General features: G+C 35.3%; 1 protein-coding gene across 5 annotated transcripts in view; it reads left to right on the top strand.

Moving 5' to 3' along the window:
- The first annotated feature begins 934 nt into the window (after positions 1 to 934).
- Agmo (alkylglycerol monooxygenase) overlaps positions 935 to 23,358 on the top strand; it is a 379,192-nt gene continuing 356,768 nt past the window's right edge. For 2 of the 5 annotated variants that reach the window (XM_076941966.1, XM_076941967.1), the window contains exons 1-3: positions 1,037 to 1,434; positions 2,898 to 3,028; positions 10,476 to 10,627. In XM_076941966.1, the coding sequence (XP_076798081.1) occupies positions 1,309 to 1,434; positions 2,898 to 3,028; positions 10,476 to 10,627 (409 nt within the window). In that variant the 5' untranslated portion in view covers positions 1,037 to 1,308. The other 3 variants (XM_076941965.1, XM_076941964.1, XM_034514575.2) reach the window with 3 other exon arrangements.

Below are 23,358 nucleotides of genomic sequence, written 5' to 3'. Positions count from 1 at the left end.
TTATTCTCCCCATGTCATACTTCATTTCCTTGCCAAACACCTGCAAGGATGCCCTCAGTTCTTTCTGGTGAACATTCACAATGAGTGTGGATGGTACTATCTCATGTACTGTTGTTCTTCCTATGGTCTGGATCTTAGGGTGAATTGAGAAGAAAAACAGGAGGAAGCTGGCTTAATGCCAGGATTCTTGATTGTCTCTGCTTCCTGACTGCTGACACAATATAAGCATCCATTTTATATTTGCTATACTATGGCTGTCTATATGCCATACTTTAAACTGTGAACCAAAGTCAACCCAGAGTCTTTCATTAAGTTGCTTGTGTCAGGCTCTTTGTTACAGCAACAAGAAAAGTGAAGTCAGGTTTCACACAACACTCTTTTCAATATAAGCATAATATTCCATAGTAACATCTACTAAAGATCACTTTGACCAATTCCAGGTTATTCAGGCAAGGACTACACATTCCCTGCCACTGCAATCAAGTAAGCACCTTCTAATCTTCCAAAACACTACAGTGACTTAAGCTCACTTTGTAAGCTACAGATGAGGTCACATGACAACCCCTGGACAGTTTGTTTCTTAGAGAGTCCCTTTAAAAATAAGGAAGATGGAGAAATGTAAATTTCCACTGAACAGCTAGATTATGCAATAAACCAAGTGACTCTGAACTGATCTGCAAAACGTCCAGAAGTTTACTTGCTGAAAGGAGAAATGCATAGGGGGTAAGAAGCCAGGCTCTACTGCGGAGAGGCAACTAATTATTACACAAGCTGCCCATTACTTCAAAGATAGGACTCTGTGAAGAAACAACAAATACAAAGGCATTGTGCCTTTTAGAGAAAATGTATTTTTGCTCATGCAATCTGACTTTTGAACTTGTACCACTTTATCAGAGTGAACTTTCACCTGTTACAAAACTGGTATGTTTGCTTGTTGTCTTCTTTCATTTTCCAAGGCACAGTTACATATTCTTTATTTGTTTTTCTTTATTCCTCTTTTTAGTTGTTGACAAGTTGCTTAAGCAATAGGTAAACTGCATTGCTTGCTTTTGTCTTGGGGTCTTCCTTGTCCCCCCACTTTCTTCTTCTTGAAAAATCCCCCACTGAACTTTGATCCTACTTTTGCTGCTAGTGTTCTGTGGCTTTGCACACAAACTCTGCTGTTGGCCAAAGTCTCTGTGGGTTTTTGTTCTCAGTTCTTCTTTGACAAGGCTTGTTCTGTGCTACACAGTTCCTTTTCTTTGTTCAGTCTTGCATTTCTGCCACAGAGCCACAAATATCTCCAGCGGGAATCAGACAGGGACAGAAATGAAGAGCCCAGGAGCCCAAGACAATGTTTCAGTTTCCCAGGGTATGCGAATGATGTTTTACATAATGAAGCCCAGTGAAACTGCCTTCCAAACTGTTGAAGAGGTGCCTGATTACGTTAAGAAGGTGAGACTATCTTGGAAGAAGCTTTTTTGCTTTTTTAAAAATTACTACATAAGCTCAACATATCCCTAAGATTTGTTTAAATTTTTACTTCAAATTATTACAGCCTCATAAAAATCCAATTTCTTACAGTCATAAAGCAAAAGTACAATTTTCAACTGAATTAAACTTCTGTACAATATCTACATCTTTGCTTCTAAATCTCCTAAACGTCACTTTAGAATACGGAAAACAATTTAGTTTTTGAACATGATAGCATTGTAAATTTAGCTTTTAGAAAGCAATGTTGAATAGTTGTACTATGTCAGTAAACTTTGTAACAAAGTTTAAAATGTTGTTTGAAAATGTTTAACTTTTCTACTACTTCCAGTAAGGTGTTTCCTCTTTAATTTGCTAGACTAGTTCTGCAAAATAAAGGAAATGCAGCTTGGCTTTGTAAAACTCTAACTTCCAAAGTTTGAACTTGAACCATTTTTGTTTTCTGTCATTTTAAACCTTTGAGGTATTTTTCACTTCTGTTGCTTGGCCATGGTTGGAAGTGGAAATATCCAAAATTAGAGCCCGAGCAATAATGTTCCCCACCCTGTCAAAGTTGTTCCCAAAACACTTACTGGTTCAGACCAGAAATAGGGAAACTATGACATCACGGAGCAAGTCCTTGGAAGTTCAGTTAGAAAACTTCCACCTCATTATCATAGTCCACATGATTGAAGCTCATAATGAGTTTGCGATTTGATATTGCCATTTTGTTTATTGAAGTCAGATGTACCAATCTTGTCTTCAAAAATTTATTTAGATTTATATTATTTAATATTATATAATATGCATAATATATAACAATATGATATTAATAATAATATGAAATTATTGTTTAGATTATAGCATTAAACCTAATCAGTGATTGCTAGTTGAATACTCATTATTATAAAACCACAAAAATCAAAGCTGAATGAATGAAACTTTGGTGCTGATATAACCTTAGGAAATTACCTTATTTGCTAAGAGTCTCAGATGCTTTTTCTACCATTGTTATGGCAAATTCAGAAGTAGTAATAGACTGCCTAGTTTGTAAAAACTTTAATTGAAGGTGTTTTAAAGGGGTTCTCCTAAAGTGATTATAATTTATTCAAGCTCAAAGAGTAGGTCTTTATATGCTTAACTAATTTTAAATATTTTTTTGAACTTGGAGCAGCTCGTTCCTAATTTTACTTATTTTCTTGGCATAATAGTGAAATTTGTACTTATGCTTTTATTTAATTTACAAATTACATGGAATGTTTTGAACATATTATTAGAATGTGTCAAAAATACATAAATTTTCTTGCTCATTGGCTTCGAAATAACCCAATAGTATAAATGTAGGTACCTGGAAAGGTGTACCCTTCCCAGATGTCAGAGGACTGACAGAATTTGAAAGATTTCATATGGAGCAAAGTAGCATCTCTTCTATGTAATCTCCTTTCTAGGCAACTCCATTTTTCATCTTCTTGATTTTGCTTGAACTAGTCATCAGCTGGATTCTCAAAGGGAAACCATCAGGTCGTTTGGATGATACTCTCACATCTATGTCAGCTGGTGTTGTGTCTCGGCTTCCAAGGTGAGTCACATAGTACAGAATAGAAGATTAAGAAATCCAAGTCTTTCCCAATGTAAAGCAGATGGAACTTAACATGAATATTTTACATATTTCCCTATGCATTCCTAAAAGTTCAGGACCTATTATTATTCAAAATTATCTTATTTTTTTCAGCACTGACCTTTCGCTTTTAATTTTTAATAGAGAATGATCAACATCTCTAGTCTTAATTTCTGACATCTTATTTATTTATTTGTTTGTTTTTAGCCAAAGTGACTGATTCATCTGCCTTACAGGAGATCTTGCTTTGAGTTTTTGTACAGGTCCTTGCTGGAAATTAGGCTTTGTTCCAGCCAAATTTCCACAAATAGCTCCTTAGAACTCAGATATTTCTCAATGTATAATATATAAACAATTACTATTGGTACCCAAATGTTTGTATTATAAGGACCAAAAAAAAAAAAAAAAAAAAAAAAAAAAAAAGCCATTCCCTACTTCTATACTTCCCTGGACTTGAAGTAAAATTCTGTACACACAAGGTTTAGTTTCTTTTTGTTGTCTATCCTTTTGTCATCTTTATCTTGTCATGGCACATCTCTGAAGCACTCTCTGTTGGATTTGGAAAGCTATCAATGTGGCTGCCTCCAGTTCCTTTGTAGGTCTATGAATAGGCATAACTTTTGGAAAGCTCATCTGTTTTCTGAGCCTGAGTTGGGTACCTTTGGCCCATGTCCTGACTCTTGTGCTCACTCCAGACACATAACAATCTTAGGCAGAGTTGAAGGTTCTTCTCTTTGTGTCAGCAACACCTACTTGCATGGGTCCTGAAATCAAGAGTTTTGCTCATGTCAGAGTTTTAGTTCAGAATCCAGGAATGATATCTGCTACAAAGCTAATGCTCTAAAATAATATTCTTTATAATGTCATGTTAATGATAAAACTGAACAAATATAGGTGAAAGAAACAGTAAATGACCTATGTTATAAAGTGAATTGAGTGGTACAGAAGGAAAGCCCACCAGGCAGACAGAAGGAGCCTTCAGAGTATCAGGATTAACCCAAGAAGCAGAGCCAAGAGAAAAGTCCCAAAGGAGCTAAGCTTTGAGCTGGGGAGAGCATGCTCATTATAGGCTCCCAACCCAGCTTCTTTTTATTGTTTGTGGAGCTTCATTTCTGAGCAGAGCTCATCACTTTGGAATGTTTCTTGGAACCATACAGTGGGAAATCAACACGGACTAAAAAATGACATTTAACATGAAATACATCTGAGAAAAGGTACATTAACCTGGTATAAATCATAACATGTTTGGGTAGAAAATAAACCTTAAAAATACATGTCAACGTGTTACTTTGAGTAAACTGGGTCATTAGGTTTATAGTCGTAAAATAATGAGCTGAGTAACCACAGATGTGGCTGCATACTACAGTCAGAATCAGTGAACGCTAATTCCTCTGAATAAGACCCAGATCGCCTAAAATAACAATTCAGTTTATTGATCAATTCCTCTATCATGTGGCTTCCTATGTCTGAAATAAGCATAAGCTTTCCTTCTGTGTATATATATATATATATATATATATATATATATATATATATATATATATATTCTTAGCTATGAAGACTTAGATATAGATTTCTTTATTGAACATAATACAATTGGTTTCTGTAGCTCATTTTGAGAATGCAATGTACTAAGATTTCTTGGAAAACAGTTGATTTTTCAGCTGTGAAAATCATTTAATAACTAGGAAGTACTGTATGTGCAGGTGCAATTATGGGTCATGAATTTTAGTGACTTGGAATGGAACATTTTGTATTTATTGTTTTGATTTTTCAAGAATTTTGAGAGACATCCAATTGAATCAATTCTTCATATTTTTGTTTGTTTTTTTGACTTTTAAAGTCTGATTTGGTTATAAGTAAAGTTAGACTATCTTCTTCTAGAATATAACCCTTGGAAACACCTTATTCTCTGTACAGCCTTTCTTTGCAGCAATATAACTTATGAAGCTATTAAGTTAGAACAAAAAAGCAAATTTCCAAGCATATTTCTTTATAATATTATGTCTCAAAAAGTAGAGACACACGTGCACACACATATTCACTTCTGCACACTTGATATGGAATAACATGGAAACTGTAGTGTGAAGTGAGAAGGGTACACTGTGAGACAAGAGCAGGGAAGGAGGTCAGGAGACAGACAGACAGAGAGAGAGAGAGAGAGAGAGAGAGAGAGAGAGAGAGAGAGAGAGACTCAAAACATCAACAAACATCAACACAAACCAGTCCTTCCGGAATAAAGGGTAAAGTTCCTTTCAAAACTCTTCTAAAATGTCTAAATATGGTTCCCTTTGAAGGAAGGTAGAATGTTATTAACTTGTATTTATACAGTATTTTCTGCAGCTATATTTTTATTTAGAATAGCGAATTGGTTTTTTATTCCTTATGAGTATTAAAATGAGTTAGAAATAACAAAACAATAGCAATTTTTAAAATGTTCCTCAGTTTTCAATGTAGTTTTTCTAAAACATTCCAGCAAAGAAAACAACCTGGAAGTTACACTTACATTTACTTTCTTTTATTTCACTGCTTTACATGAAAGTATAATGGGAAAAGGAAGGCCTTCTCTCTAGATTCAATCAACTCAGTTTCCTAACAGAAAATATTAAAACAGGGAGGGGAGGAAAACAATTGAAAAGTAACTTGACATCAACTTTCAGTAACATTTCATTTGAAGTTGTAGCATTCCAATGAATCCTTGTGAAAATCCTAAGCAGTTGAGGGCTAGCTTAACCCAGTGTGGGTCCTTGCCTGTCCAAGGAATGCAGTTCATTTTCTCTACAAGCAACAAGGGCTTGCCCGTCCTTAAAGTATGTAATTGCAAGAAAAACAGTACTATCCAATTAATTAATCCACTACTGAAGAACTGTGATTCAGATAATAATTCTAAATAGCTTCTAAAAAAAAATAAGAGAAGATAGTGAACACTTATTTCCAGTTCTGTATTCTTGCAATAGAAAAGTTGTCTGGAGACTTTAAGAAAAAAATAATTTTATTTGAACACCCTAATGTCATGATTGCATACAATTTGAAGTCTCTGTAAAAGTAAAAGCTTCCTTACCATATCCACAAGAAAGATTATACCTTTAACATCTTAATGTAATGGAAAATATTAACCATAGACAGGATTGTATCTTATTTACAAGCCTGTTGGGCAGGCATTCATCCATAATAAAAGTCAATCTGTCTCATACCAGATTCTGGGCCATCCTGAATTTATTTGTTCTTTTGAAAACCAGTAGGCAGCTTTCTATCCAGAATCCAGAACTGGAGTTGTAAAAGGATTTTTCTACTGCTCATAACTAACAAGAAGTATCTTGTAGATAAATTGTTTTTCTGCCAATTATATGTATATATAACTATAAAATTAAACTTTGTTCAATGAATGTGTGTCAAATCTATTTTTCAAAAGCATAATTTCAAAATATTACACTACTGGCTTACATGTTCATAGGGGGACCCCACCTCCCCCTCCGCCCACTTAAGCAGAATTGAATTTCCAATGCTTCATCAGAAACCCAGGATCTCAATTTGTTACTTCCGCCCAGAGTTGATGTTTCCATAAACTGCTCCTCCCCAGAGATGCTTTATTCCAGAAATAAATATCTATAGTATGTTTGTTTTTAGGGCTTCATTATTCTGTTGAAAGAGCAGATTCTAAATCAAATTATGGTGGGTTTAAGAGATAATTTTAGTAGGCAGATTTTCAAATAAGTTGAGGACACTCCACTCTTAACACTTATGGGTCATGGCCAGCTTTTAGTATGGCACTGGTTTCACAATGTTTAAGCATACGTGTGCAGAATTTTACTGGCTATGCCTTTAGTGAAATTTTCCGTTCCTGACCATAACAGTTCAGTTTAAAAAAATTAAAAGGAGGAAATTAAACTGTGTTGAAATATTTTCAAGTTCTTAGGGTGGGGCTGTAGAATAAAGAATATCTGTCATTACTATGACATTACTTTTTTTCATTACTGAGTATAGCTCCATGGGTTTTTGGGTGGGGTTTACACACTTCTCAGTACAGTACAGAAATGTATTTTCTTGTAAAGAGTATAACAAATACATGTATGGCCTGATGGAAATGAAGTAATCATTTTATAAATGGAGTGCAATTTTACAGTAAGAAGTAGCAAAGGGCTGTGTTTGTTTATTGAAAGTAGAAGTTGAATCATTTCTCCTCTTATTGCTGAAATATTGAAAAGTCAATATTCCACTAGATGACGCAAAAGTGGTGAGAACTCTTCAGACAGACAGTTCAATGTCTGAGGTAACTTGCCAAAAGTTCGGAAAGAAATATATAGTTATCAGAAAAAAATATCTATCACTCAAATATATTTAAATATATTTTAATTACAAATATATATATATAAATATATATGTATATATTTACATTTCTCTCTGTATGTGTGTGTGTATACGCATGTGCATCCAGGCACGCATGCACATGTATGTGCATGTTGGTGTGCTTCAGTGTACCTGTAGAGGTTGAAGGACAACCTGTACGAGTTGTTTCACTCTTTCCATCCTGGACCAAATTTTATCATGTACTTCTTCCCTTAGAAAGCCACTGTTTGAGTAGAATTCGTGGGGAAAAATGAGTTGTAAAAGAAGCCTTTTTTTCACACAGGTCACACTGTATAGCAGGTTCTAATGTTTCTTGATACATAGAGCATTTTCTTTATCTCATATCCGTATTCCATGAGACGAGGATGAATATGTGTAAGACATTATGTTTCTTACCATTCCATCTCCATGTAATCAAGCGAGGCCCTTATATCTACATATACAGATTTGTATGTCTGTTCCCACTGAATGAGGTTTAGAGAGCTCAAGTTAAAATTCCAAAATATAGAGGCATATGATAGGTCTTTAGGGATGGGGGCAGAGGAACTGGAAACAGAAAAAGGAAAGTGATTTTGTTTATGATTCTGGGTCTGCTGGGAACAGTTTTGCAAATGTAGGTGATATTACCTGCTAACAAGGGCTTTCCTGTTGGGGACCGCACTAGTCCCACGTTGGGGTGGCCAAAAAATGTCTCGGCCTGAGCAAAATGTTGAGGCCCGGACCTACCCACGTTTGGGTGGCCACTGTATCCCGGCCCAAGCTGCCGCTCCGATCTGCAGGTCGGGGGGGTTCAGCAAGAGCGAGGGTGACGGCAGATTCTACCTAATGTCTGAGATTCGTCTCTGATGATCCCTCTATAGTCTCTGATCTCCGTCTATATTCTCTGATCTCTGGTTCTGTCTTCTATCGTCTCAATTCTGATCTGTTCTGTCTCTGCTTTTTATATGTCTCACTTCTAAGCCACGCCTCTAAGTTACACCTTTAATCATGCCCTTAGGTCTTGTCTCTAACTCTGATCTCTATACTTCTAAGTATACTATTAAGTCACACACCTTTAATCTCACACACCTTTAATCTCAAGGTATCTAAACCAAGATTATCCGAGTGTTCTCAGCTGTTGTAGGCTATTGTAATTTAAATCTCATGTCAGGGTATATGGCTCAAGATGGCTGCAAAGCTGATAGCCGCTTTCTGCTAAAAGTCGGCCCCCAACACTTTCCAGAATCTGATAATCATTTCCCAGCTATATTACCTGGGCAAATTGTTTCAGTTGTGGCCACTGAGTGGCTGTTCTTTCACATGTATAATGGAACAGGATCATGTTCATCTTGTGGATAGAAAGCAACAAATGCAAAATACAACTCCTATAACTTTACCACTCTGTCTATTTGCCTTGAAGAAATGTTAGCCTCTTGCTAAAGTGAGAAAACGGGAAAGGACTGCCACTATGTATCAGACATATTTTAGCCTGACTTGTGTCAATCCTAATAACTCATTTGACAAAGTTTTAGGTTAGATGCTGACACCTGAACAGGAAATAACCAGCACTTGATTTCGGCCAGCAGGCTCTCTCAGTTTCACAAATCAAAGTTTTACAGAGGCCCTGTTTGAATGAAGTCTTGGCATCTTACTCTTACTGTACTTTTCCCTGGCAAGGAAGACAGGAAAAGCCTTAAGAAGATCAAGTGATTATGGTCCATGTTCAACAATATGCCCTTAGGCCCTCTGCTGACTCAGAAACTGAAAGAGCTCCCAGTATGAATTTATCAAGTAACTGATAAGTATGTAGAGAAGTCTAGATTGATATTATGTACCAAGGCTTACCTAACAATCTTTAGAGTATGGCATGCTTTAGTTGAATTTTCTTGGCTTTAATATTTTTGTTTCTAATTGCTTTAAGGAGTGATTAGCAACTTGGGACACATATTATCACCAGAAAGCATTTGACAGTGTCTGGAGACATATTTAGATTATCACAGCTGATATGGAGAGTGGTGCTGTTGGATTGAAAGAAAAGGGAGTGTTTTTACAGTTTTATTGGATGTAGAAAATCTTTCCTGACAAGAAGTCATCTGGCCCAACATGGCAACAACTTAATGGTAAAAATCTCTTTGTTAGAGAAGTTAGTAGCTTTGACCATTAAAAAGAAAAAAAAATAAAGAAAAAAAAAGAAAAAAAAAGGACTTTGTTCACATCTTTAACCCAAAAGGAAATCTTGTACAATTGATATTCTTTTAATGGGAATTAGACACTGATTTTAAAATTTTATATCATGGTTTAAGGTTTGTTCAGAAACAGTCTCCTATAAAAGGTTCTGCACTTCCAATTCTTCTTGTTTCTGAAATACTGTAAGGAATCCCTGCCTTTTAAACATTTATCAATGATAATTTTCAAATAAAATAAAACACAAATTTTATTTGAGAGGTGGTCATTTTGGAAAGTAGCTGACATGTTTAGACCAGGGCATCTCAATAATGCTACTCTTGAAACTTAGGCAGGATGACAAGTATAGTGTGTGCAATAGGGATAAGATAGGAGGGTGTGTGGAGAGAGCAGAAGGAGTCACTTTTGGTTAAAACACATTTTATGAATAATCCTATTTAATGACAGTGAGTTGTTCTCAGGCTCCATAGGACACATTCCATGTATAGTTTTCAACCTTTCAGTCATAAGCCATCAATTATAAGCCATCTTTGCTTTGTTCTTTATTACAATACAAAATGACAATAACAGGAATTAAGGACCAGTTTAGTAAGATTTATAATGTATGATGTGTTCCATAAAATCTGTTTTCAGAAACACAAAAATCTTCTAAGTTCTGTGAAGTTTAGAGTACAAATAACTGGTACTGAGATAGATGCCTATCAAACAAAAGAACATACAAGGGGAACAGTTGATACTGTGATAGAGAGACCAGACAGATCAGAAAGAAGCACAGTAAATGCAGACATGTGCCATTTTTATATATGAATATATCCATATTAAATATCACCTAGGCTGTTTTATTATAAGCATGGATATACAATATGATATAATCATCCTTGTGGAATTTATTTTCCAGTCTGTTCTTCAGAAGCCTTGAAGTGACCAGCTATATTTATATCTGGGAGAACTACAGGCTTTTTGAATTGCCTTGGGATTCTCCATGGACATGGTATTTAACCTTCTTAGGAGTTGACTTTGGCTACTACTGGTTCCACCGCATGGCACATGGTGAGTTACAAATGATGCATTTTTCAATGATGAAGTGTGTTTAGTACATAAGAAGCACGTGGTAAATATTTATGGAATAAATAAACAAATCAATGAAATAATGCATCTCATAGCATGTAAAGATAGCTAGTGGAGATTTACTTAGAAATTTCAGCACAAACAAAATGAAACCATTATAAATAAAATTACTGCAGATACATTTTTCTCATGATTATAATTGCATTTCCTCGAGAAAGTGATAGCTTTAGCATTGCTTTTTAATGGGTTTTCATCTATTGTTGAACTGTAGGCAATTATATATAATACCAAACTTCACATCCCAATCATCACAGGTCATTCTGGAGAGTTCTGAAGCAGCATAAAATTCTAGGGAACATCTGCCTTCATAGTCATCATGATTCAATTTCTTGGCAGTGCTTCTGCATTACAAATGAAAATGCAATCAGCTCAGCACTGACCATACTGCACTTGAGCATTCCCATAGTTTTCCAAGAGTTCCCATCTCATCCAAAGCCTTCTCTCTGTGCTGGTTCACTGAATTTGCATTAGGGATTCATAACTGTACCTTCCAAAGAAATGTTTTGTTATGAGACAAAGAAAGAAATGAAAAAAGTTGGAAAGGGTTGGGCCTGTACTTCTATAGATGTGGGTGAGCCTTAAGCACTGTGGAGATAAACAGAGTGTGTGAGTTCTGAGGAGCAATGAGACATGCCAAAATTCTGAAGCCAAGTACAGAAAGATGCTAGTGTTGAAATAATGGCAAGTGAGATGCACCACTGAGGATTTCAGAGGCTGTTTAGGTTGAAGGGGCAGAAAGGAAGGAAAGAAGGAAGGAAGGAAGGAAGGAAGGGAGGGAGGGAGGGAGGGAGGGAGGGAGGGAAGGAAGGAAGGAAGGAAGGAAGGAAGGAAGGAAGGAAGGAAGGAAGGAAAAGAAAAAGCCTGCAATAATCGTTAAAAGTAGGTGGGAATTGGAAAGACAAGATGTGAGAATGTGAGATCAGGGTGAATAATTTTTATGTGAAGCAGTAGAGTGGACCGTACATCCTTCCTAAGCAAATATGATCAAAGCAGGAGGAATGTGGCCCATTGCTATGCATACAGCTACATATATAAATATACATATATATAACTATATATTATATATTTTATATACATGCATAAACACACAAGTGTGTGTGTGTGTGTGTGTGTGTGTGTGTGTGTGTGTGCATTTCAAATTCATACATTAACCAAGGTATGAGTGTGTTAATTCTTTGGAACAATTTGAAGTAAATATGCAAGCTAAAAATATTATATATATTGTGTAAAGAGCCAATGTTTTTGAGAATAATTAGTCAGCTCCTGACATCACTTCCTGACTATAAATATAAGAGGATACTCCCAAGTCAAACATGATTAAACATAAAAGTGTGGTAAACTATTTATACTTTAACACAAAGCACTAATTTTCCTCATAGAATAAGCATATTGGTGATTTATCTCATACTTTGGGCAATATGCACTATGTCAAAAGACTTTGAGTCATTCAATTTAAGAAACCTTATAATATCATACATTTCTATATAGATGTTCTTGATTGAGAAATTTGCAAAATTACTTACTCTATGAAGTTGAAAAAACCCAAAATATTACCAAATATAAAGATTTAAAATATATTTCTTGTGAATACCCTTAATTAAGACTGATAAAATTTTCAAAAAAATCATGAAAATGTGAATCAAGGCACTTGAAAATATGTTTCATATTAAAAAAAAATTTGAACCTAATCCAGTGGAAGAGGACGACATAAAATAAATTGAAAGCCTTCTGGAAAAGCATTCAAAGCCCTCGGGGTATGGAACCTAATCACAAGTTCAAAGACTTGTGGTTTGTGATGGAGATCCAGTAGGAAAAAATAAATTATGTAGTTAGATATGTCAGCGACAATGTGAGAGCTGATTTGAAAATTTATGCAGAAAAGTAACAAAAAGTATTAAAATAGTTTTAGAGGATCTAGAAATACACATCAGTAAGAAAGTCATATGATACAAAAACTTGTAATTCCAAACCAAATAGTTATTTAGATCAATTTAACTGAAAAACTGTTTCAACAATTTCAGAATTCGAATGCCATCTTCTCATATAGGAAACAAAAGTAAAACGCTTACTGTGTAGTTATTTTTGTTTCACTATTTTCCATAAAATGAATAACAATATATTCCACGTGTATTAACATGTGATATGTGAGGAAGCAAAACTTACAGAAGTGCAACCTTCTTGCTATTTTCTTAATAAGCCTAAAGGATGCTGGCTTTCTGCTTTGTATGGTTTCCTTTAACTCATCTCACATGTGGGCAGCTTTTTCTTTTGTTTAGAGGACAGTGCTTTTAGGCAAAAACATTTATTCTCGGAACATTAATTTTCTTTATCTCAGTGTCAGAAAGCATACTTGGAAACTTGGAGTGTTAAAATTGAATAACCCTTAAATTAAAAGTATCTCTCTGCATGTCTCTACTCCATTCGGGAAGGGTGCCATATTTATGCTTTGTTACTCCTTTAACTGTACGTTTAGTATAACTGAAGAGGTAATGATCCTTCCCTGAAGTTCTGGCTGGTCTCCTGTGGTCTCAGTGATATAGTCTATTACTTTTGATTGCAATTTTCCTACCAGTTAAAGAATGAAAAGGCAAGAAATGTCTTCATCACAATAAGAAGCAGTGGAGAAATCTCAATTCACAGCCGAAAAAATCATCAGATGGAGATGTTTATTTGGAGGTGGAGAGAGAGGGGGGGTTAGAAACACAGGCGTGCGCAGCAAAAGACTCTATGCAAATCTGAGTGGGTACTTGGCAATCCAAACATCCAGGCTCTTCTGGGGTCTGGGTTTTTTTAAAGTCTCTAAAGGATGTTCCTCCTTTAATTTTTTGGTTTGTCAGTTTAAAGAAATACAGTAAGGTTGACTGCCCTCCTACTTTTATGTCACATGTCCTGATCAGGCTTTGCATTTGTTGAATCAGTGCATCAGCCTTGGGCCTGATGCTGGGAGACAAAAGTCTACAAGGCCTTTGCTTTAAGCTGTCAGGCTTAAGTCAGACTGCCTCAAGTCAGAATGAGGAAGAAGCTGGCCATATCAGAATTTGGCTACGTTTACTACCTAGCTAAGCTAAGTAATAAACATCTCCCTGTCTGTCTACCAGGAAGTCTGTCTAATTCCTAGTCATTCACTAGCAGATGGGAGCCTGAGATGCAAGAGGGTCAGTCTGGGCTACACGAAGTATTCTAGGCTAGCCTAGGTTATATAGTGAGATCTGTTTCAAAACGAAAGGAAAATATATTACAGATGAGTTTGCTGCTTAAAAATACATACAGGAATAAAGCTTCCAATGGTGTTTGTAATTTATTATCTTATTGTGTGTGGTGGTTATATGAATGTGCATCTTATATGTGTAGAGAAGCCTGGTTTCCTGAGACCACGTCTTCATTGGTCATTGTGTGCTGACAAAAGAAAATGCTTTTCAGAAAGTTGTTTCTGAGCAAGGAGTCCAGTCACTTTAGGTTATCGACTTGTAGATTAACTTGCAATTCCATAAGATGTAACCTTGAATGTTGTCCTCAAGACCTATCCTATCTCTATAAGACATTAATCTCTTTAATAACTGTAGATTTTTCCAAACTTTTCTTGCCTGGATCTTTAAACTCACTACCAGATCCTTCCTGGCCAACTTTTACATCTTTAAAATATCTTTCTGTACCATATATTTTTTTTCTGGCATTGTTGACTTGAGTAACAGCTTTAAGCAGTCGCCAAATTATAGCTTGACAGTTATTCTGTCTTGAGATTTTTCTCTACCTCACCTGTCAGTCCATTACTAGTGATTCCTGTCTCAGTCAATGCTCAGAACACAGGCAGAATGAACCCCTAGAGTATTATGCCCAACTGTAATTCAGATGATTTCTGATACAGTTCTCGAGAGAGAATGCTGATTCTCTTCTGAAACATCAGTAATCAGTATCTGAGCTTCTCACCTGGTACCTGATCTTCCCAGTCCTTATTGGAATGGCACACTAAGTCCTGCTTACAGAATAAAAAGGGGCTTTTCTAATGCTGCATTCCCATCTCTTTCACACTGCCCCCTCCAACCAGTTTATCACTGCAGCAGCCCAGCTCCTCAGGACCCACTCCTGTGCTTATCATTTTCCTTGTTACCATGACAAAGTATTCGATATAAGCTTAAAGAAGGAAAGATTTATTTATTTCTCAAAGCTCAACAGTATAGTCCACATTGTTCGGTAAGCCATAGGACTTAGTAACTGTTTTCTTCTGTTACAAGGGTCACTAAAGCATCTGTTCCTTCTTGGATTAGTTTTTCCCATAATTAATAAGATCACTTATATTGCTACCAGTTTATCTCATCACAGGCACTTAAGGTAGCTTTTTAATGCCACATATACTGGATTGTTCTGCTACAGATTATTGCTGCCAACAATTCAACTATTATAATGACAGAGAAAGTGTCAATCTATGTTGTGAATTATAGAACTGAATTTTATCTCCCTCCAGAAATCCTATGTCTCTTGTAAGTTTGGTTCTCTTTTACTTGACTTCAGGTAAGATGACAACTAATTCCAGCAAATTAACCAAGTGTACTTCTGCTTCAAGGTCTTATCACTTACTGCCTCTTCGGTGTGTGACTCCATTTTTCCAGTATCCTAGGGGTCCCACTCTCAGAATGGTTAGTTGTGTAATCAACTAAAAGAGTACTCTTGATCATTCTATAAAAATTCTCAACACCCATACCAACCTCACTTTTAAGTGATATTAGCCATTATTGAGCAGGCCAGGTTACATTATTCCAATTGTAGATTATTTTATTATTGTTAATCATTTCATTCGTTTACATCTCAAATGATATTTCACTTCCTGGTTACCCTTCCAGCACCCCCGCATCCCGCATCTGACCTCTCTCCTTCCTTTTGCCTGTATGAGAGTGCTCCCCCACCCATCCACACTCTCCTGCCCCACCGCTCCAGAATACCCCTACTCTGGGGCATCAAACCTCCCCAGGACCCAGGGCATCCCCTCCCATTTCTGTCAAGCAAGGCCATCTTCTGCTACATATGTATCTGGAGCAATGGAACCCTCTAAGTACACTCCTAGGTTGGTGGTCTAGTCTCTGGGAGAACTGGGTTGTCAGGCCAGACTATATTGTTCTTCCAATGGAGTTGCAATCCTTCTCAGCTCCTCCAGTTCTTTGACAGCTCCCCCACCAAGTTCCCTGAGTTCAGCCTTATGGTTGGCTCCAAGCATCCATATCTGCATTGGTCAGTTGCTGGCTGAACCTTTCCAGGAACTGCTACACTTGGTTCCTGTCCACAAGCACCTCTGGACCACTGCAAACAGTGTTGGGTTTGGTGTCTGCAGACAGGATGTATCCCCAGGTGGGGCCGTTCCTTGGTTGGCCCTTCTTTGAGTTTCTGTTCCATTTTTTGTCTCTGTTCTTCTTTTGGACAGGAGCATTTCTGGGTTAAAAATCTTTGAGATGGGTGGGTGGCCCCATCCCTTGACCAGGGGCCGTGCCAATCTACTGTAGGTCGTATCCATCGGTTCTATTTCCCCCTTCTCTGCACTTTATGGCTAAAGTCAATCCCACTGAGTCCCGCGAATCTCACATTTCTCTGGTGTCTGTGACACTCCAGTAACTATCCCCAGTTGCTTATCTCCTCTGCTACCTATTTTTATTTGATTTTTTTATCCTCTGTATCTCTCTCACGTCTCCTCCTGATTCTAATACTGGCACCCTTAGTTCCTCCTCCTCCTTTCTCCCTCCCTTGTGCACCTCTTCTTCCATCCTCCTCAATAGTACTGTTCTCCCCTCAATGCAGGAATGGAGCATCCAACCCCTGGTCTTCCTTCCTTCTATGCTCCATATGGTCTGTAGGTTGTATCATAGGCACCGTGAGAGTTTGGGTTAGTATCTGCTTATTAGTAAGTACATAGCATGTGTGTTCTTTTGTGTCTGGGTTACTTCACTAAGGATGATATTTTCTGTTCTATCCATTTGCCTGTGAATTTCATGAAGTCGTTGTTTTTAATCACTGTATATGTATCACATTTTCTGTATTCATTCCTCTGTTGAGGGACATCTGGGTTGTTTCCAGCTTCTGCCTATTATAAATAAGGCTGCTATGAACATAGTGGAGCATGTGTCCTTGTTATATGTTGGAGAATCTTCTGGGTATATGCCTACGAGTGGTAAAGCTGAGTCTTCAGGTAAAGCTATTTTCAATTTTCTCAGAAACAGCAAGACTAATTTCCAGAGTGGTTGTACCAGTTTGCAATCTCACCAGCAATGGAGGAGTGTTCCTCTTTCTCCACATCCTTCCCAATATCTGTTGTCACCTACGTTTTTGATGATGGCATTTGCCATTTTGACTGGTGTGAGGTAGAATCTCAGAGTTGTTTTGATTTGCATTTCCCTGTTTTCTAAGGGTACTGAACATTTCTTTAAGTGTTTCTCAGCCATTCATGAGTCCTCAGTTGTGAATTCTCTATTTAGCTCTGTACTCCACTTTTTAATAGGGTTGTTTGATTCTCTGCAGTCTGCCTTCTTGAGTTCTTTGTATATTTTGAATATCAGTTCTCTGTTGGATGTAGAATTGATAAATATCTTTTATTTAGAGTGAATTTTAAAAATATAATGTCTGTCGATGGATTTGAAACTTCTGACATCAGTTTGCCATGAATATGAAATTTATATTACAATTGTCACATGGTCACACACACACAATTATATGAGCCTATATTTCTTATGCCTGAATAATGCATTTAAGCTGTTTTTCTGTTTTTGTAGGTTTTATCATATATATATATATATATATATATATATATATATATCTTCAGTTCAATGTATCCATGGGAAAATGAATCTTTCTGTCTTCTTTCGAGTGAAAATTACATAATTTAAAATTTTCTCATTAGCACAAGCCCACTCATGTTATATTTTTGTTACAATGTTTTGTGTTTAGATGTCAGATAGATATTTAAAAATATTGAAAGACTCCGAGATTAAGTCTATTTTGATTTGCATATTTTGCCAGCTGTTTAGTTTTATTTTGCATTTTTTTCAAATTAATTACTTGTCACAAATGAATTTCTAATTCACAGATTAAAATTCTTTCCCGTAAGCCCATAAAAATTACTTGAAAATAAGTTTTCAAAAATTGTTCTCTTATATTTTTTTATTTTTGTCTTTTAACCTCAAACATGTTAGTATTCCTTCCAAAATTTAATGTTGTATAGTAAGCATTTGTATATAGAATACATACAGATATTTTTGCTTCTTCATATTATCAGATAGGGAGAAAAAAAATTCCAGAAACTGATTTTCAGTTCCAGCTCTGAGTTTTAATCTGCTCGATGCATTGCAGAAGGTACATGCTCTGTCATATGTTTACACAAGTGAATCACACACAAAGAGCAGTTTGGACAGAGGCACAGATTATATGCAGATGATCATCAAATCAATGAATCCCACCCTTTAAGTACTCTAGCTCACTCGTGAGGACCTTTGTCCTTTTTTAGAAGCATAGAGGTGCTTTTTTTTTTAGAAGCAAAGATGTTTGTGAAGGCTGCGATGGCTCAATCATATTAACAAGGATTTCAAATTTTAAAAGTTTAAAAATAATAAGATGGCATGGACAGGTATATAACTTATCATAAATCAGAAATGGCTATGTAGGCAAATCAATTTGCTTTTTTACTGAATAAGTGTCATTAGGAAAACTGAGTAAAAGGATAAATGTAATTAAGTGAAGAAGAGACACTCATGAATAATAATAGCTAGTGAGGATGGAGAAAAATGTAACTAAAGGCAGGCTTGATGTAACTAAAGGCAGGTCCATAGCTGAACATTGAGTGCCTTGGTCAATGGTACAGATTACTTACATATTAAATAACTGACATATTTTTAATGTCTCTGTGATATTAGAGTATGTATAAAATCTAGAAAATTTCACTATAAGGAATTTAGAGAAATATTTATGATAAACTTCCCCAAAGCTTGTCTGTAAAGAGGAAACACTGAAGTTGAAATAAGTTGGAAGTTTATTCAATTATATGTCATGTACGTATTTTTTCCATTTATATACTTTCATGTTTTTCATAATGAGGTAAAAAATGAATTTAAAATTAAATGTGGCTCACACATGGTGAAACTTGACTCTATCTGTAGGAGCTTCCAAGTGCTTCTGCTTCAGGTGAGCGATTAATATTTAAAAAGATTAAGAGGTAATTTTATCATGCACCCAGTGCATGAAGCAACCGGTTGACAAGTATCATAGTCTAGCTTTCATCTGACTAACATTTGAATACAGGACTGTGAGGTGAGCAAGTGCCTTAACTCTGCTTCAGTTTGGTAACTTGCTAATAATTTTGATATAGATCATCTTGTTTTCTAAGATCAAAGATGAAAACATACAAGAAACATTAAGAAAGCTGTAGTAAGAACTCAGTAAAGTTAGTTAATTGTCACTCTTTATTAAAATAACAGATTTTCAATATGTAAACTACAGGACTATTTCTTATCTGAATATAGTAAATAGTTGTGTGTGTTAGTATGCCTGACTCCAGGGAAGAACTAGAACCCATCAGCCACTCTTTAAGATTTAAAAGTAACAACCTCTTCAATATGGGATTTTTAGAAGCCCTAAAGTGATTCTTTTAAATTGCCTTTTAGTGTGTGTATGTGTGTGTGTGTGTGTGTGCGCGCGCGCGCGCATGCATGCGTGCCTGTGTGTGTGTGTGCGTGTGTGCATGCATGCGTGCCTCTGTGTGTGTGTGTGTGTACATACATGTGCTACAGTATATATGTGTATGTCAAAGTAAAACTTCTAGAAATCAGTTCTTCTGTTATGTGAGTCAGTGAACTCACAAGCTCAGGGTTGGGGAACCTACTTTTATCCACCAAACATTCTCTTTAACCCTCACCCATTTTTTTTAACCTTTCATATTCAAAGATCTCAGGAATACTAGTTGGAAAATTATCTTAACAGATTCGTTTTTCTTTTCCCAGTGTTACCTAATGTTCCCCTTTGTCTTAGTTCCCCGGAAAATATGTGTGAGGCTAACTTCCTTAGATAGTGCAAATAATTTTGTCAAAAGATGCTCATAAGTGACAGCAAATGTTTCAAATCAGGATGTCCATAAGGTGTTCTGATATGTAACACATATATAGTGTGTGTGATTATAAAGCTTAAATAATTACTGATGTAATTCTATATATTTCAATGCATATTGAATAAATGAAAGGCAAAGTTTTGTAAAAGTTGTTGCATATATAAATTGGTTCAAGAACATGTACTAAAGAAAGTAAAAATTTTAATAGGCTATTAAAATATTCAATCTTTTGTCAAAAACTGACATTTTCTTTAATAAAAATGTTAATTATTATATTTCTGGAGTATGGCTAGCTCTTAATTCTATTCTGTATATAATTTTAATATTCAGTTTTCTAATAAGTTATTATAATGTAGGTCCTAAAATGATGGATGAAACAGAAATATTAATCAGCAAATATTAACTAGCATTTTCTGTCACTTGAATACATAAGGCTATTGTGTGTGTGTATCCATATTTACACATAACTTTTACTTGATAGCACAACTTATATGTGACAAGTTAGCATTTCTCTTTTGTTTACTTGTTTATCTTCCCTTTAGCTCTGAAAGTCATAGTTTGCATGAACATCATATTCATTTATTATAATGAAAAATTTCAAAGTAATAGAGTCATAGAGTAATAGAGCCATACAGAAAGGATAATGACAGAAGTTTGGAATTCCTTTTCAGTTTTATTTTATTGTTATTGTAATTCCACCATACAAAATTTAAATTGTTTAATGGTTACATGGACTCTGTTTTGTGCTTTAGTGATAGCAATCAGATATAAATCAAAATATACTTCTCTCTTTTGATCATTTGTTTTATTTTATTTTTATTTCTATATATCTGAAATAATTTGAAAGCATTTAATTTATCATTACATATATGAAATGCTTTCTTACTCATTACAAACATACACATAAAAACATGGCACTGGGTTAATTTCTTGGCTTCATTATTACCTGTTATTTTGCTGCATTTTAACATTTTTGGTGGCTAAATAATGAATAGTATCTCGTTACTCAATAATACAGCCAAAATAGACAAACCGACCTGAGGCTGGCCTTCCAGTAGACTGTGAGCACAAGTTTCTATTTCTTTTTTTCTCTCTTTTTTTTTGTTTTATTTTTTCCATTGGATATTTTATTTATTTACATTTCAGATGTTAACCCTTTTCTCCATTTCTTCCCCTCCCCCAAGCCCTCTATTCAATCCCTCCCCCTCCTTTTTGCTTTTATACCGTTTTAATTACATGCAAGTATTAAGGTCAGTTCTAGGTTGAGGAACTAACAATACAATAGATGCAAATAGTCAAGGAACAAGCAAGACAATAAACACTGATAGTCAAAGAACAAGCAAAGCAGTAAAAAGAGTCCCATGATCACTCCTGTGATCACTATTTCTAAGGGCTTATCTTATCATTAATTTAGACTCTGCCTCACTAAATCACTAAGCAATGGTTTTATGGATCCTATTTAAAAAGAAGCCTATGCTTAGCTAGCCAATGATAGAATGTCAGTAGCCCAGGGTCATATTAATTCATCTAGCACAGGATCTTGTATTATATGGTAGCCATTCAATGATTGTTAGCAGATAAAAGAAGGACTCACTGGTAAATTCCAAAACCAGCTTGCTGAACTTGTAGCTGTCAATATTGATTTTTATGTTTGATAACCAGGAAAAATTAAAGATTTAGTAACATCCTCACTGTTAGTTTTGAAGCAAATAGCTTCCAATGACACTATGAGACTGCTGGAATTGTAAAGGAAATAAAGTATGAAGGATCATAAGAAGCATAGTAAAATAAAAGAATCATTCAGAACATATGGGGTGTTTAATTTTTTTGTCTGGTGTTATTTTATAAGAAAAAAAGTGGGGGACAGGGCGAAAAGTTTAAAACCACCACTCAAGTCTCAAAAGTGAAATGCATCTTGTCCTCTTACACCGCTCTAGTTGACTCTCAAAACAAAACAGTGTATTCTAACTCATCTTTAGTTTTAGCTCAAATATTTCTTCTGTTTCCTTGCCATTATTAATTTGAACAGGAATACAGATATGCTTTAAGTATGTCAAAGACGAGCTGACATATATTATTAAACTTTAATAAATGAACTATAATAAATGCATTAGAAATATATAGTTAGTTAATTAAAAATAAAACACTGACTGTATTTAAACTATATCTTTTCACTCTACCTGTGCGTTTGTGTGTCTTATCATTTCTGACCATGGGAACAAAGCAGACAATGGTGATAAAATTCAGATCTTTATTATGTTTTGCTTAAAAGGAATGATTTCTGTGATTTCAGAAACTTCCCTTAATCTTGCAAGATTAATATACCAGAGCTGAACTCTCAATAACTACTACTATGTCCATTCTGAAATCAATCTTTAATACTATAAGTTTCATCAAAGTTGCTTAATAGATCTTCTCAAAAGATAATTGATTTGTAATTAGGGAAAGTAGATACACTACTTTCCCTAATTGCAAATATTATTCCTATGAGATTACAGATATTATTCCTATGAAGTTTTTATACATAAATATTTCTATATTTTATGTTACGTTAAAATAGTTTCTTAAAAATTATGATTTCAATAAAATGGTTTGAATTATAAAATCAAATAAAAAAGTTTTTCTGAAGTAATTGTTCTAAGGCTTGTTCTCCATGAGTATAACGTTCTAAATTGTTCTTACTTCCATCATTCTTGACTTCATAGATTTTGAGGTAAGGCTACTTGTATTTGAAACTACATTTTCCAAGTGACTTGAAAATGTTAACATTATAAAATGTGACATTCCTATCTTTGAAACTGCAGATCTTCCTCATGACTCAATCTATCTACTTTTTGTATTCACATTGCACTTTTTTTTTTGTTTGAAAAAAACAAGTCTTCTTTTATAACTTTACAGAGGATCTGTGTCTGAGCCTTTTAGAGAAGGCTCCCCCTTCACTCTGTGCAGAGATTCCTAAGGCCCACACCCTTCATCCTCCCAGCTTGCATTCTCTGCAGCTCAGGAATGCAGACTGCTTATTTTTACATTTGATGATATCCTGGGGGTAAAGGTTAAAAAAAAAAAAAAAAGGAGTTTATAAAACTGGACAGAAAAAGGATGTAACGTTTTTCCGCTCTCCTCTTTGAAATAGCTGACAGTTTTTGGATATACAGAAGGAAACGATGAGTTTGGCCACATGTCCAGATGTGTGCTAGACAGATGTGTAGGGTTATGTTTTAAAAAAGACATGTCTTACAGTACCTGTGCCTTTAGCCAGGAAGTTGTAAATAGTAAACACAGAACTCAGTCATCAAATGTAATCTGACTTAACAAGATTTTTCAAAGTAACAGTAAATTTTCGATCTCTTTCATTCCATTTAGCATTGAATTAAAATCAGCATGTTTATCAAAGTTATTTCAAAGTTTGTTGTAAATTATATTAACTTAGATGGGAGTTTAGAAAATAAAAAGTCTTGCTCTATAACCTTTAATACATAAATGAATATACCTGTACCATTATTTCTGATGAACTGCATTATCTATAACCAGAGATGCCATTTATATTGTTGTTATTTAAAATAAATAATCTTTATTT

This window comes from Arvicanthis niloticus, chromosome 11 (genome assembly GCF_011762505.2).
Source record: "Arvicanthis niloticus isolate mArvNil1 chromosome 11, mArvNil1.pat.X, whole genome shotgun sequence".
Lineage (NCBI taxonomy): Eukaryota > Metazoa > Chordata > Mammalia > Rodentia > Muridae > Arvicanthis > Arvicanthis niloticus.
Note: the sequence above shows the minus strand (reverse complement) of the source record. Positions and strands in the feature narration are given on the sequence as shown.